The sequence below is a fragment of the Macadamia integrifolia genome, unplaced genomic scaffold (genome assembly GCF_013358625.1).
Source record: "Macadamia integrifolia cultivar HAES 741 unplaced genomic scaffold, SCU_Mint_v3 scaffold1091, whole genome shotgun sequence".
Classification (NCBI taxonomy): domain Eukaryota; kingdom Viridiplantae; phylum Streptophyta; class Magnoliopsida; order Proteales; family Proteaceae; genus Macadamia; species Macadamia integrifolia.
The window spans coordinates 134,590-147,372 of NW_024868083.1; the positions used below are offsets into that span (position 1 = coordinate 134,590).

At 44.3% G+C, this 12,783-nt stretch overlaps 2 protein-coding genes across 10 annotated transcripts in view; both read left to right on the forward strand.

The window, feature by feature from the left end:
- The window catches only part of LOC122062707 (WASH complex subunit 5-like), a 176,154-nt gene that overhangs the window by 116,903 nt on the left and 46,468 nt on the right, over positions 1-12,783 (forward strand). For all 9 annotated transcript variants that reach the window (XR_006135067.1, XR_006135066.1, XR_006135065.1 and 6 more), the window contains exons 19-20: positions 9,046-9,118; positions 9,267-9,326. Coding sequence is in view for 6 of the 9 variants with exons in the window: in XM_042626352.1 (XP_042482286.1) it covers positions 9,046-9,118; positions 9,267-9,326 (133 nt within the window). In the remaining 3 variants the exon portion in view is untranslated. The remainder of the gene's footprint in view (positions 1-9,045; positions 9,119-9,266; positions 9,327-12,783) is intronic.
- Positions 10,034-12,410, forward strand: LOC122062709. Its single transcript, XM_042626355.1, has 3 exons — positions 10,034-11,141; positions 11,264-12,008; positions 12,314-12,410. The coding sequence occupies exons 1-2, from the start codon at positions 11,068-11,070 to the stop codon at positions 11,997-11,999; spliced, it is 810 nt and encodes a 269-aa protein (XP_042482289.1). The 5' UTR covers positions 10,034-11,067; the 3' UTR covers positions 12,000-12,008; positions 12,314-12,410.

Consider the following 12,783-nt stretch of genomic DNA (forward strand, 5'->3'; position numbering starts at 1 on the left):
GGTGATTTTGATAGGGTTATGTTGATTTTTGATGATTTGATGTTACTTAATGTTGGTTTTATATGTTATAGGGTATATATTGTAGGCTTGTGGTATGCTAAATAACTTTAAAAAATAACGAAAATAAAAAAATAGCATACTTAATAACTTTAGAAAATAGGGAAAATAAAAAATGACACATGGGCGATTTGACCGCCATGGCAACGCCATAATAGGCGATTCATCGCCAAATCGATTAGCCACCCCTCCGCCGCCTTGGATCGATTTGACGCCGTGACAACTATGGGTTGGTTTGGGTTGGTCTGGAATTAGTTTAGATGGTTAGGTCGAAGGATTGTTATAGAAGACTGGTTAGGGATGACTAGGAAAGTGTTGGTGATGGGGGAAGCAGTGTCAGCTATGTCGAGCGAGGGGGAAGAGAAAGAGGAGGAAAGGGGTTCGGTGATGGTGATGGCGATGGCAATCGATGGAGTGAAGGTTCTCACAGAAGAGGGCGAAATGGGCTTGACGGGATGGTTCGACGGAGGGGTGGTTGAGGGTACAAGAAGCAGGGTACAGACTGGCGTATAGGGGTCGAGGACTCAAAGCAGCATTGTTGTCTTCAGAGGATTCTTTCGACAGGGAGGAAGATTCATCAGCAAAGGATGTGGCAGCATCATCGTCAAAGGTGGACAGGGCCTCTAATATGGAAAATCTGTTTGATCCATTGTGTAATGCCGGGGGCACCTTTGGGCCAAGATGGCCAGCAGTATCAGCAGTAGCGGGAGCCATAGAGTTTCTATTGAATCCATCAGGTAAAGGCAAGGGGGCCTTTGGGCCAAGATGGTCAGCAGTAGCGGGAACTATAGTGGTATCTAGGAGAGACATGATACTTCTACTGTGTCGGTGACGTTGACGGTGCCTACAATTTTTAGACCATTATTCAAGGGGATCTCAGTGCTGGGGATGAGGTTTGGCTCTTGGATTACATCTTCAGTTATCTTCTTAGAAACCGAAGGGGAGCAGGCTTTGGTGTGATGGCCGAATGCTTTGCAGACTAAGCAGTGGGAGGTAACCAGTCATAGATAATTTCTTTAAATGAAGGATAATCCATTTTCTTCTATGATTGTGATAGTGGAGAGTCCATCAACTTAGTTCTGTGATCAGAGGAGAGGCTTCCCTATGACACAACCAACTAGACTTAGTCCCTGCTTGCACCAATAGTGAAAGGGGAGGTTTGGGAGGACAATCCAGATAGGAATGGATCGGAAGTACACTTTTCTGAGGGAGGAAAAAGGGTCCCGTTGCTGTAGAAAGATGGGCTTGTTACCAACTCTTTTGGGGCCTCCTTCAAGAGCCATGAGCTTGTCAGATTCAACATTGAAGTTGAAGAGGAAGATTCAGTTGTTGAGGAGATAAGAGGACATCAGACCAGAGGGGTGCCATTGCTTGGTGAGTGAGAGCTTGACGATGCTGAAAGGGGGGGCGGCTGCCAAGGAAGTGTCCAGTAATATAGTGCTTCTATTTGGCAATCTCAGGTTCTAAGAGCCCAGAGGGACAAAGGCCTACTTTCTTGTCATTGATAACAGAGGGGGGCACAAAAACTAGGGAATGGCCATCTACAGGGGGAAGGGAAGGGGGTTGGGCTATAGAGGACCAGAGTTTAAGAGGGGAGGAAGGAAGGGCGAGGGTAAGAGAAGGAAGGTAGGAGGAGGAGGAGGGAGGAGGGAGGAGGGAGGGAGGAGGGGTTAGAGGTGAAGAGGAGAAGTAAGAGGGTTTTCGATAGGGATCAGAGGATCAGGAGAGGGCAGGGGAGGATTGGAGGGGGGGTGTCGGCGGTGGAGACCGCCGAAGGTGGGCTAGGCATGAGGGGATTTCATGTCATTGGGGAAGCGAGGGGAAGGCTTCACGAGGGAGTTTTTCAAGTGCAAGGCCATAAGACTTGCCTATCTTGCTTTTGCTAACGATCTTTTGATTTTGTCCAAAAATAGATAGTTCCTCTTTAGATGCTATTATGCAATGCCTGGATATCTTTGCTATGATGTCTGGCCTTCATATCAACCCGAGGAAATCTCTCATCTTCCTGGCTAGGATTTTGGATGATGTCAAGACCTTTTTCCTTGAGAAAAGTGGCTTTGATTTGGGGTCCCTTTTGGTCAAGTATCTGGGGTTGCCTTTAATTCCTGCGAGGCTCACTACCCATCATTGCTCTCCTATGTTGAATCTTATTAGAAAGCGTCTTCAGTTATGGAAAGGAAATCTCTTATCCTTTGCTGGGTGTTTAGAGCTTGTTAGATCTGTCCTCTAAGCTTCCTACATCTATTGCTTCGGAATTTATGGGTTGCCAAATTCCATTTCTTCAAAGTTGGAATCCATCTTTGCTGCCATCCTCTGGAAAGGATGCGAATCCCTTAGATTCCTCCATCCCCTTAAGCTGCGGTTTGCCTTCCCAAAAAGGAAGGTGGCTTGGGTCTGACACGTATCAAGGATGTTAATGATGCGGGAACTCTTAAGTTGATCTGGAAAGTGGTTTCTAAGAAAAGCATTTGGGTGGATTAGGTTTATTCTAATCTTCTCAAACAGGATACTTTTTAGATGTTGCACATTCCCTTTGACTCCTCCTGGGTGTGGCGTAAGATCATCTCCCTCAAAATCATTACATATATAGTTATATCCACTTGGATTGGAGACAGCTCCACCTACCTTTGGCTTGACCCATGGCATCTTATGGGGCTCCTTGCCCATGTTCTCAGTGCCCCGCAACATCTATAGTTATGGGCTCCCCAAGCTTGCCAAGGTTGTTGACATTCTATCTTCAGGATCATGGTCTTCCGTTGCCCCTTCTTCTCAGATGGCATTAATATTGAATGCTTAACATACCATCCCATCCATTGGCCATTCAAGGAATGATACAATTCTCTGGAATCACTCCCCGAATGGTCTCTTTAGTGCTAAGGCTGCTTGGGAATATGGATCGATCTCATGGTCCCTTGCCCCCTTGGCACAAGCTCATCTAGTCCAAGCATCATATCCTTAGGCAAAGCTTCACGGCTTGGAGAATCTTCACGAAATGGGAGAATCTTCACGAAATGCCTCCCAACACAAGTTTTCCTTATTCAGAGAATGATTCTAGTCTCCCCAGTTTGCCATCTTTGTGGTTCTGAGCTAGAAGACATAGAGCATCTCTTCTTTGCCTGCCTATCTCCTCTATCTGGTATTTAGTCCTCTCCAAATGCTGGCCGACTAATAGAAGAGTTCTTCCTTTCCAAAGGGAGTGGATCTGGATGGATATGTCATTCCAAAGGAAACCATTTGTGACTTTGTGGGCAAGCTCGCCTTCTGCACAACCATCAACCAAATTTGGATGGAGAGAAATCATAGGAAATGGACCTCCAGCTCTCGACTGCTCGGAAAGATTTGGAGCTCCATCTTCTTTGATGTCAAAGCGAAGATCTCAAAAGTTTCTTCCACTTCTTCCCCTTCCTCCAATAAGTAGTCACATTGTAGCTTCTTGGGATCTTCCTATCTCTGTGATCAAGAGCCTATATTCTCCTTGAGATTCATGGTATTGTACTCTTTTTTTTTTCCCTCCCCTTCTTAGGGGCCTATATGTATTTTCTTCTCCTTTGGTAATGAATTATTTATTCACCCAAAAAAAAAGTCATCCCAACCTGTAAATCATGAGGCACTATATTGTTCAATAGATTTCCTTAATGAAGTTGGATTTTTGTTATTTCATCTTTAAAAATGCATCTTTAAAACTGAAATGGATAATGCTGTATAACCTAAAGGGAGGGTGAATAGGTTATATCTAGTGGATTTGTATCTTCTAAAAATAATTATCCAGAGTTGTGTGAGATAGTGCGGAATATAGAAATACGTAAATTTCAATCGCACAATGAGACATGGATTTATAGTGGTTCGGCTCAATTGTGTCTAATCTGCTCGGTGTTCCACTAGTTTTCTCTTTCAGTACAGTAGGTGGGGAAAATCACCTTTTCACAAGCCTAATAACAATCTAGTACTTGTGTGAACAACAAGCTCACTACTAGAGTTTAACACTTCAACCAACTCTTGGGCTCAACAATCTTACAATAGAAATAAAAGGTGGGATATTACATAGTGTGGGGTGTGAGATGATATTCGATAAAATATATAAATGTACCTTTTTAGTCTGCTTGATGCTTTACTTGAGTTAAAATGATTAAAGAAACTCTATGAAGTTTAATTGATTTCTTTTTTAAAGATGTGTAGAATATAGAAAACTTCAACTTAAAAATTCTTCACTTTAAAGCCTAATAGATTGCCTCCAGATTATGAGAATTTATTTTTAAATAATGAGCTATAGTGGGGGTATTTATAAAGGTGATTGGGGACCAAAAATAGGTGATTAGATGCTCTCTGACAATTATAATTAAGCTCTTCCAGTTGACTAGTGCAGATATTCGGTCGATCAGTACAGACATCCGGTTGACTGTCAAAACTAGCCGTCCGTTGGCAAAATATTACCAATGAGCTAGCCATTGCAAGCATTTCTGGGCGATCCGGATGGTATCCAGTCAACTAGATGCTCTGTTCCGATGGGATCCGGTCGACCAGATGATCTTTGGGTTCGATCCGGATGTTCTCTGTTTACAGGCCTGACAGGTACCATAGTTGGCACAGTGCCAAGGCGGACCAAGGCTTTGATGCTTAGGCAACCAGTCGCACGCCTTAAAGCGAACAAGGGGCCTAAGACGACCAAGTGTTATTTTTTATTTTCCCTCTTTTCTAACATTATTATTATTTTTTTTTTTTGATGAATAAATAATTCATTACCAAAGAAGAAGAATATACAAGGGAAAAAGGAGGGAGGGTGGCTTATGCCAACAAGGAGAAGCCAACCCAAGGGGAAAACAAAAAACACAAACAAAAGCAAAAGGACACCAAAGCGAACACCCTGAAAGCACCAAAGAAAAGCATCGAGGGGGGGGGGAGGGGGAGCCAGCACCCTCAGGAGGGGTGGATGATATCAGCCTGAATATTCTAAAAGGATAATATGAGGAAGTTCGTAGGGGAGTTGGGGATGGGGCGGGAGAGAAGGCCAGTTAGGGAACAGGCTTTGGAAGTAACATCAAAGTAGATAGCTTTCCAAATCTGGTCCGGAGAACGGGATTTGGGGGTCCATCTACGGATGTTACGCTCCATCCAGATGTGGTTACTAGTAGTACAAAAAGCCAGTTTGCCGATGGAGTCACAAATGGAAGGACCCGAGAAGGTCATGTCTACCCAAATCCATTCTCTGTCGAAGGGAATAATAGGTCTTCTAGTTGGCCAACAGTGGGAGAGGACAATCTTCCAGACTTGGGAGGAGAAGGGGCAAGAGAAGAAGAGGTGTGGGATATTTTCAATCCCAGAAGGGCAGAGGCAGCAGGCAGGGCTGGTAGGAATGTGGCGGTATATAAGGAAGGATTGGGTGGGGAGGCAGTTAGTTAGGCAACGGCATAGGGTGAAACTATGGCGAGGAATATGACCTTTGAACCAGACAGCCTTATACCAAGGAACCTTCGGGGAAGGGTCGCAAATATAGGACCAAGCAGAGGCAGAGGAGAAAATCCCATCGGAAGAGGGTTACCGGGAACATTTATCTTCTCTTCCCCGATGACTAGGGGGAGAGGGGGAAGGGAGGACCAGAGGTCCCTCAAAGGAGGGGACAAGAGGGAGGGGACTAGCCCATGGGAGAGAGGATCGAGGAGACCCAGGCATTAGAGGGGATGCCAGAAGGATGCCAGGGATCATTCCAGAGGGAGGTGGATTGCCGGTTTCCGATCGAGTAAGAAATGGCTGCAAGGGTAGTCGGTCTATGTTCAAGAATATTCCTCATATTCAGGTTGCATCATGAATGGAAGGCGCGGTCCAAAGAGAATTGGGTTTGAGCAAACTGGAATGTATCTAGTCTACCCAAATACTCTTTTGTTTGGTCACAATTTTCCAGATAAGCTTAAGGACACCAACCATCCTTGATCTTCCTGATTCCTAAACCATCTTCGGATTTGGGAAGGCAGACCTTTTTCCAGCTAAGGGGTCTGAGGAATCTGGAAGAATTAGAGCCTTTCCAGAGGAAGGAACAAAGAAGACTTTCAAAAGTCTTGATCATGGAGGCAGGGAGGATGAAGGTTCCTGACCAATATAGGTACAAGGATTGGAGAACCGACCTAATCAAGGTAAGCCTACTGGCAAAAGAAATAAGTCTACCTTTCCAAAGTTGAAGCTTTCCAAAGTTGAAGCTTTTTCCGGAGTTGATCAAGCAAGGGGGTACAATGGTGGGAGGACAGCCTAGTAGAGATGAGGGGGCGGCCCAAGTATTTAACCGGCAAGGAACCCCAAAAAAGGGCACTACGGCTAGCTTTAGCCTCAAGGGAAACACCGGAGAGGAAGATATTGGATTTAAGGAGATTGATTTTGAAACCTAAAAAGTCTTTAAAGGAGTGGAGGTTGATCATGATAGTGGAGATGGAAAGGGAATCGGCCTTGGAGAAGATCATGATGTCATTAGCGAAAGCCAAGTGAGAAAGCAAAAGAGACATGCATTTAGGAATGTGACAGATGAGATGAAGGTCAGTGGCCGATTGAATAGAACGGGAAGGAACCTCTAAGTGGAGGGAGAAGGGAAGGGGGGAGAGGGGGCAACCTTGACGAATGCCGTGCCCCGAGGGTAAGTATCCCGCAGGGCTATCATTCACTAAGACTGAGAAGCGGGGGGAAGATATACAAATGCGAATCCAATGGATGAATAAAAAATTCATTACCAAAGAGAAAGAAAATGGGGTGGGGAGAGAGGGAAATACCTATAAATTACAAGGCCTTGCCTTTACAAAGGGGAGGCAAATGCCTACAAGGAGGGGGGAAAAACCCCAAACAATCCCGAAACAATAAAAAAAGGGAGAGCTTGATCATGACAAGACAAAGCGAGCCTGCCACAAAGAAAGCATCCTACCAAGGAGCAGAGGGCCCAAAAAGCAATAAGGCCCAACAAATCAAGGTGGGATGTCCAGATAGAGGACATGACTTCAGATCTCCATACTAAGGGGCAGAATTTTCTCGTTGCTGGGCAAGAAATATTCCTGGCCTAGCCGCTCCTTGGGGTGGGGAAGGGAGTTTGTGTCGAGTTGGCGGTAAACATGAGCGTAGGGGCCAGGAGATGGGAGCAGATTAGGGGGTGAAAGGGAACTAACCCAAGGCTAGAAGGGCGAGCCAAGGGAGAAAGACCAGGGGATCAAGGAGAGAAAAATGGGTCAAAGGATTGGGCGGGCCAAACAAAGAGGCTGACCTAATAGTGCCAGTAAGGACAGAAAGCAAAGGGGAGGTAGAAGGGAAAGGAACTGGAGTAGAGGGGGCTCCACTCTAGGCACAAGGAGAGGGAGAGGCAAAAGGGGGGAGGGGGATCGAAGAGTTGAGGAGGGGAAAACTCCATCACATGCCATATCAACAGTTGAAGGGAACTGTTACGAGGAAGGAGTTGTACCCATCGACTGAGAGGGTGAAGCATCCTTTGCAGGCAGTGACAACACCTCGGGAGAAGGGGCAGTGGCATCGAAGGAGTGAGAAGGATCTGCCATCGAAGCCCTGCGATGGCGACTGTTTGAGTGGCTGAGAGAACCAATAGAAGGATCTGCCATTGAAACAAAGGGGGGGGGATCAAAGATGGAGTCACCTAGAGATCTTGCATGGTCACCTAGAAAGGAACCTGTGAGAGGGCGGCTCGAAGATCCATCTCCCAAAAAGCAACGATTAGAAGGTGTAACCTCGGGAACAGGGCTGAGGGCATTATCGTTCTCAGACTGGAGGGAGGAAAGCAGTTTGGACCGCCGGTGTCTGTTGCTCGATTAACCAACAGAACATACTAGAGGCCAGAGTGGCCAAAGGATGGTTCAAGGTGAGGCGGCAATGCTTGGTTCTTCCACTACTAGGAGAGAGGAGGTCAAAGTGGCCAAAGGCTGCGGCCGAGGAAGGTGGAGGAGGGTAAATCGTGGTGTGGTGGTTCAAGGTGAGGCAGTGGCCACTAGTAGAGGGGTAGGGATGGCCACTGGTAGAGGGATGTTGGTCACTGGAGGGAAGGGGTATCATTGGTGGAAGGAATGATGGCTGGTCATGGTAAGAGCCTTTGGAATACAGAACCTGGAGTCCAGCCTGAAAACCTTGCAAACTAAACAGTGGGGGGGGGCATCCAGTCATAAATGACATCTTCCTCGGAGCAAACATCCCAATCGCTCACCATAATGGAAGAGGGAAGGGGACCAGTAACAGGCACATCAATGCGGATATGGGAGTGAGCAAGGCAATTTTCCTTTTCATTTGAACTTAAAGAGAAAAGAAGCTTTCCCAGAACCAAACCAATAGTACTAAGGCCTTCCATGCACCAGAAGTGAAGAGGAAGACCGAGGGAGATCCACAAGGGAATGGAAGTGAGGTCTACCTGATTCAGCTGCAACTGGCTTCTACCCAACCCGCCATGGACCACCCTCCAGAATACGAAGCTTGTTGTGGTCATCTGAGAATTTGAATAATATATATATATATATATATAAATATATGGCCCATGAGGAAGATCTCCATATTAACTTGCAATCTCCATTGCTTTGCAAGGAAAATCTTGGCGATGGGGAAGGCAGGAAGGAGGACGGGAACCTATGAAATGACCAACTAGGGAGTTAATCCAAAGGCTAGCCCATCGTTGAGTAGTTCAGAAGGGCAGTGGGCGACTTTGGCTTCCCAATCAAGGAAGGGGCTATGAAGTGAAGGGGAAGGCCTTTGCTCGAAGGAGTAGAGGCATGGCTGATCAGAGAACTCCAAATAGGACCTTGCATGGGGGTGAGGGTAGAGATAAGGGGGGTAGGGAACAGGGGATGGGGACGATGGTAGGGTGGTGGGTGACCTGGGTGGCGACGCATGATTTTTTGAAGGTTAAATCTTATTAGTTTTCAGCATGTTATGTTTTTTTTTTTGGCAGTTGTCTTTTAGCATTCAACTCAATTGTAATCATACTTTGAAAATTTGCACAATTTGATTTTGGTTTAACGTTCTTAGGGAATTTACTGCACCAAATTCTTAAGCTGACAAATCCCTCGCAGTCAATGTACATAGAGCCTATGAGTGGTTGGTGAGTATCATTTTTTACATCAAAGTATTTGTTGGTGTAACCTACCTTCAGCTTGTTTATTTAAGTCCATCACCTTGTTAAAGGTTGTTATTTTGTTCAATAAAACTTGGCAAGTTGGCATGTATTTACCCAGCAAATATGCTTTCAGGTTTGATGCAGCAGGACATGAATTACTAGGGCTCCGATTCTTTGATCTACTAGAAACATGGTACAGCTTCAACTTGTTTTCTGTTCAAGGTCCCCCCCACCCCAAACCCCTTTTCCAGTTTTGTCCATGGAAACATAATTTGAGAGCTACAAGTAGCTAGAGTCTATCACCCAACGTGGTTTAAGATCGACTACTTCTGACCATTGGTACATATTTTACTACCTCACACCATTACAGTTTTATTGGTTAAAATTGATGATTTTGATAAACAAAATCTAATTTGTTATCGTGAAAACACTTTTTTTTTTCTTTAATTCAGTAATATAAGGGGTTATCACAACCATTAGTAGGGCTTAATGTTAGAGGTCTTTGCCTTCTATTAAATGTTTTCACGTGTAGGTCATGTTTTTTCTAAGGTGAACCACTGATTATCAGTATTTTTCAAATTATGTTTTTCAATTTAGATGTGTAAATCTAATGTAGAAACAATAAGAAAGCTCCCTTTTATTCATATATCCTCATTTGATTGTTACTAGTGAGAATCATAGTTGTCTGGGCACTCCCTCGGCATCTAGGCTCTTTCTCGAGTCCAAGGCAACAACACACCTTGCTTTCACAATTTGATTTATGTTTATTGTTTTTGTTTTTTTATGAATATGCTTATGTGAGAGACTTTCGAACCTACTAGAGAATGTGTGTGTGTGTGTGTGTGTGTGTGTGTGTGTGTGTGTGTGTGTGAGAGAGAGAGAGAGAGAGAGAGAGAGAGAGAGAGAGAGAGAGAGAGAGAGAGAGAGAGAAAGATAGACATGTGAGGGAGAGAAAGGGAGGTTACGTGAATAGGTTAATTAATATCTCATGCCTCCCTATTTATTCAATTGATTCAAAATGAAGAGGACATAAATGCCCTTAAACATAAGAATACATGTAGAGTGTTGGGAATTAGCATCGGGATTAGCATCAATTCCAGGACCCGATAGGGGCCTTTTGGTCCTATCGGGTCCATAGTTTGGTCCTTTAGGGTTGCGGCTTAAGTGAGGGGCTTTTATGTATTTTCTTCTTTTGTTTTAAGCAATATATATGCACTATATTGGCCTGCGATCAGAGTCTATTCTAGACTGATCGCAGGCTGCTCTGTTTCTGGACAGCTTTCGGTCTCTCCTTCTCTCTTCTTCTTCTTCTCTTCTCTTCTCTTCTTCTTCTCATTTCTGGTTCTGGTTACATCTAATTAATATTGCAACATGGTATCAGAGGAGGTTTAATCAAATCGATTGGTCCAAACAAACCTATCGCTGCTGATTTCAACCTAGCGATAAACTTCCTTGGTGTGCAGCTGGCTTCTTTGCTGCAATTACTATGACCTAATTAATATGAAGTGACCTACAATACATGTAAGTCATCTTCCATACTGCTGCTATCGGTTTTATGCTGGTTCTTACTGTTTAAGAAAGCCGCTGGACTTGTTCTCCTCTACCAATGGCTGCTACTGCTACTTCATCATCGATGGCTGCTACTACTACTTTGTACTTTTTATATACTTGCTGCTGAAAGTTGCTGCTGCCTACTGTGTTTTTGTGTTTTTTGTCCATGCGATTAGCCTTCTTGCAGAATTTTTTGTTCTCCTATCAAAGGCTAATTCGACACTACTGCTGCTCCCATCGGCTGGTTATTTTTTGTTGAGCTTTGTGGTGTTCGATTGCTTACTGCTGCTGTTTTTCCTACTTGGTGGGTAATTATTATTTGATTCTCATGGCTGAGATCAAAGTCCCTACCCCTACTACTACTACCTCTTCTACCTCGGACAATGTTAATGTGCAGATTACATCTATCAAGCTTAAGGGAAGCTCGAATTACCTTCTTTGGGCTCAGTCAGTCTAGGTATATCTGATGGCTAAGGACAAGCTTGATTACACCATCTCTAATTCTCCCAAAGAATCTGAAACTGGTTATGCTCAATCGCAGAAAGAGAATGCATTAATTTTAATTTGGTTATGGAACAGTATGGAACCCGATGTCGCTGCCAATGTTATGTTTCATTCTACTGCCAAGGGAGTGTGGAATGATTTGAAGGAGACCTACTCTCAGGAGAAGAATATGACCCGTATCTATGATATTTATGAAAAACTATTTCAGTATCGCCAGTCAGACAAGCCACTTGCAGGATACTACAGTGCTTTCAGGGATATAGTTGAAGAATTTAATGTCTTTCAACCCTTGATCACTGACATTGACAAATTGAAGGCTCAGTGTAACGAGTTCTTCGTCTCCAAATTCTTGGCTGGTATGAACAATGACCTGAAGGCAGTGAAGGGTCACTTACTTGCAGGAGATACTGTGCCTACTTTGAATGATACATACTCACGCCTGCAGCGCATTACCTCTTCCACCAAACCTGATCAGTCTTCCAAAGACAATTCTGCCTTCCATGCCAACCGTGGACGTGGTCGCGGTCATGGGGGTGGTCGTGGATCGGTTGGTCGAGGATCTGGTGGACAGCCCTCTGAGCGTACTGCATGCCAATGTACTTTTTGTGGAAAGCCCAACCATACTGTGGAGACTTGTTGGGAAAAGCATGGCAAACTAGAGTGGACAACACAGTTAGCTAATCATGCAGTGTATGATGATGGTACGAACACAATGGCTCCAGTTGCCACTAAACCAACACCTTCTTTAGGAGATTCAGCTACCAGTCTGCTATTACATCTACTGGTGCATCCACATCCGTTGCTTCCCTAGCCCACACAGGTACCTCAGCCCTCCTTACTACATCTACCCCCTGGATCATTGATTCAGGTGCTTCTGCCCACATGACCGGTATGTCATCATTTATAAAGGATTTTTCTACTAGTTCCAGTTCTAACTCAGTGATTCTTGCTAATGGTGTTTCAACACCAGTTCTAGGTCACGGTTCTATCTCACCTACCTCATCCATAAACCTATCCTATGTCTTACATGTTCCTCAATTTCCATTAAGTCTTCTCTCTGTGAGTCAATTAACTAGTTCGTTAAATTGCTCAGTAACATTCTTTCCTTCTTATTGTGTCTTTCAGGATCTTCACACGAGGAAGACGATTGGTGGAGGGCGTGAAAAGAATGGATTATATTACCTCAACAGTGGCTGTCCTACCTCTTCTGCTGCTGCTACGGCTATTGGGGACATCACTCCTTTGCAATGGCATTGTTGTTTAGGTCATTTGTCGCTTTCTAAGTCATAGCTTTTATTTCCTAGTTTCAAGTCTACTCTTAGATTAGAGTGAGGCTTGTGAGTTGGGGAAACATCACCGTGTGCCATTCCCATCTCGCTCTGTGTCTCGTAATCCGTATTTATTTTCTTTAGTCCATTATGATGTATGGGGTCCTTGGAGAGTCAGTAATAGATTTGGGTTTCAGTATTTTGTGACTTTTGTGGATGATCATTCGCGCCTTATATGACTTTACATGTTAAAGGACAGGTCTGAATTTTTACATGTATTTACAAAATTCCATAATGAAATAAAGATTCAGTTTGACATTCCTATTA

What these genes read in the sequence shown, in the direction of transcription:
- LOC122062709 (XM_042626355.1), top strand. Translation starts at nt 11,068, where the DNA reads ATGTTAATGTGCAGATTACATCTATCAAGCTTAAGGGAAGCTCGAATT. An exon ending in TTTGGGCTCAGTCAGTCTAG is followed by an intron (nt 11,142 to 11,263) that starts GTATATCTGATG and finishes GTTATGGAACAG; the next exon opens with TATGGAACCCGATGTCGCTG.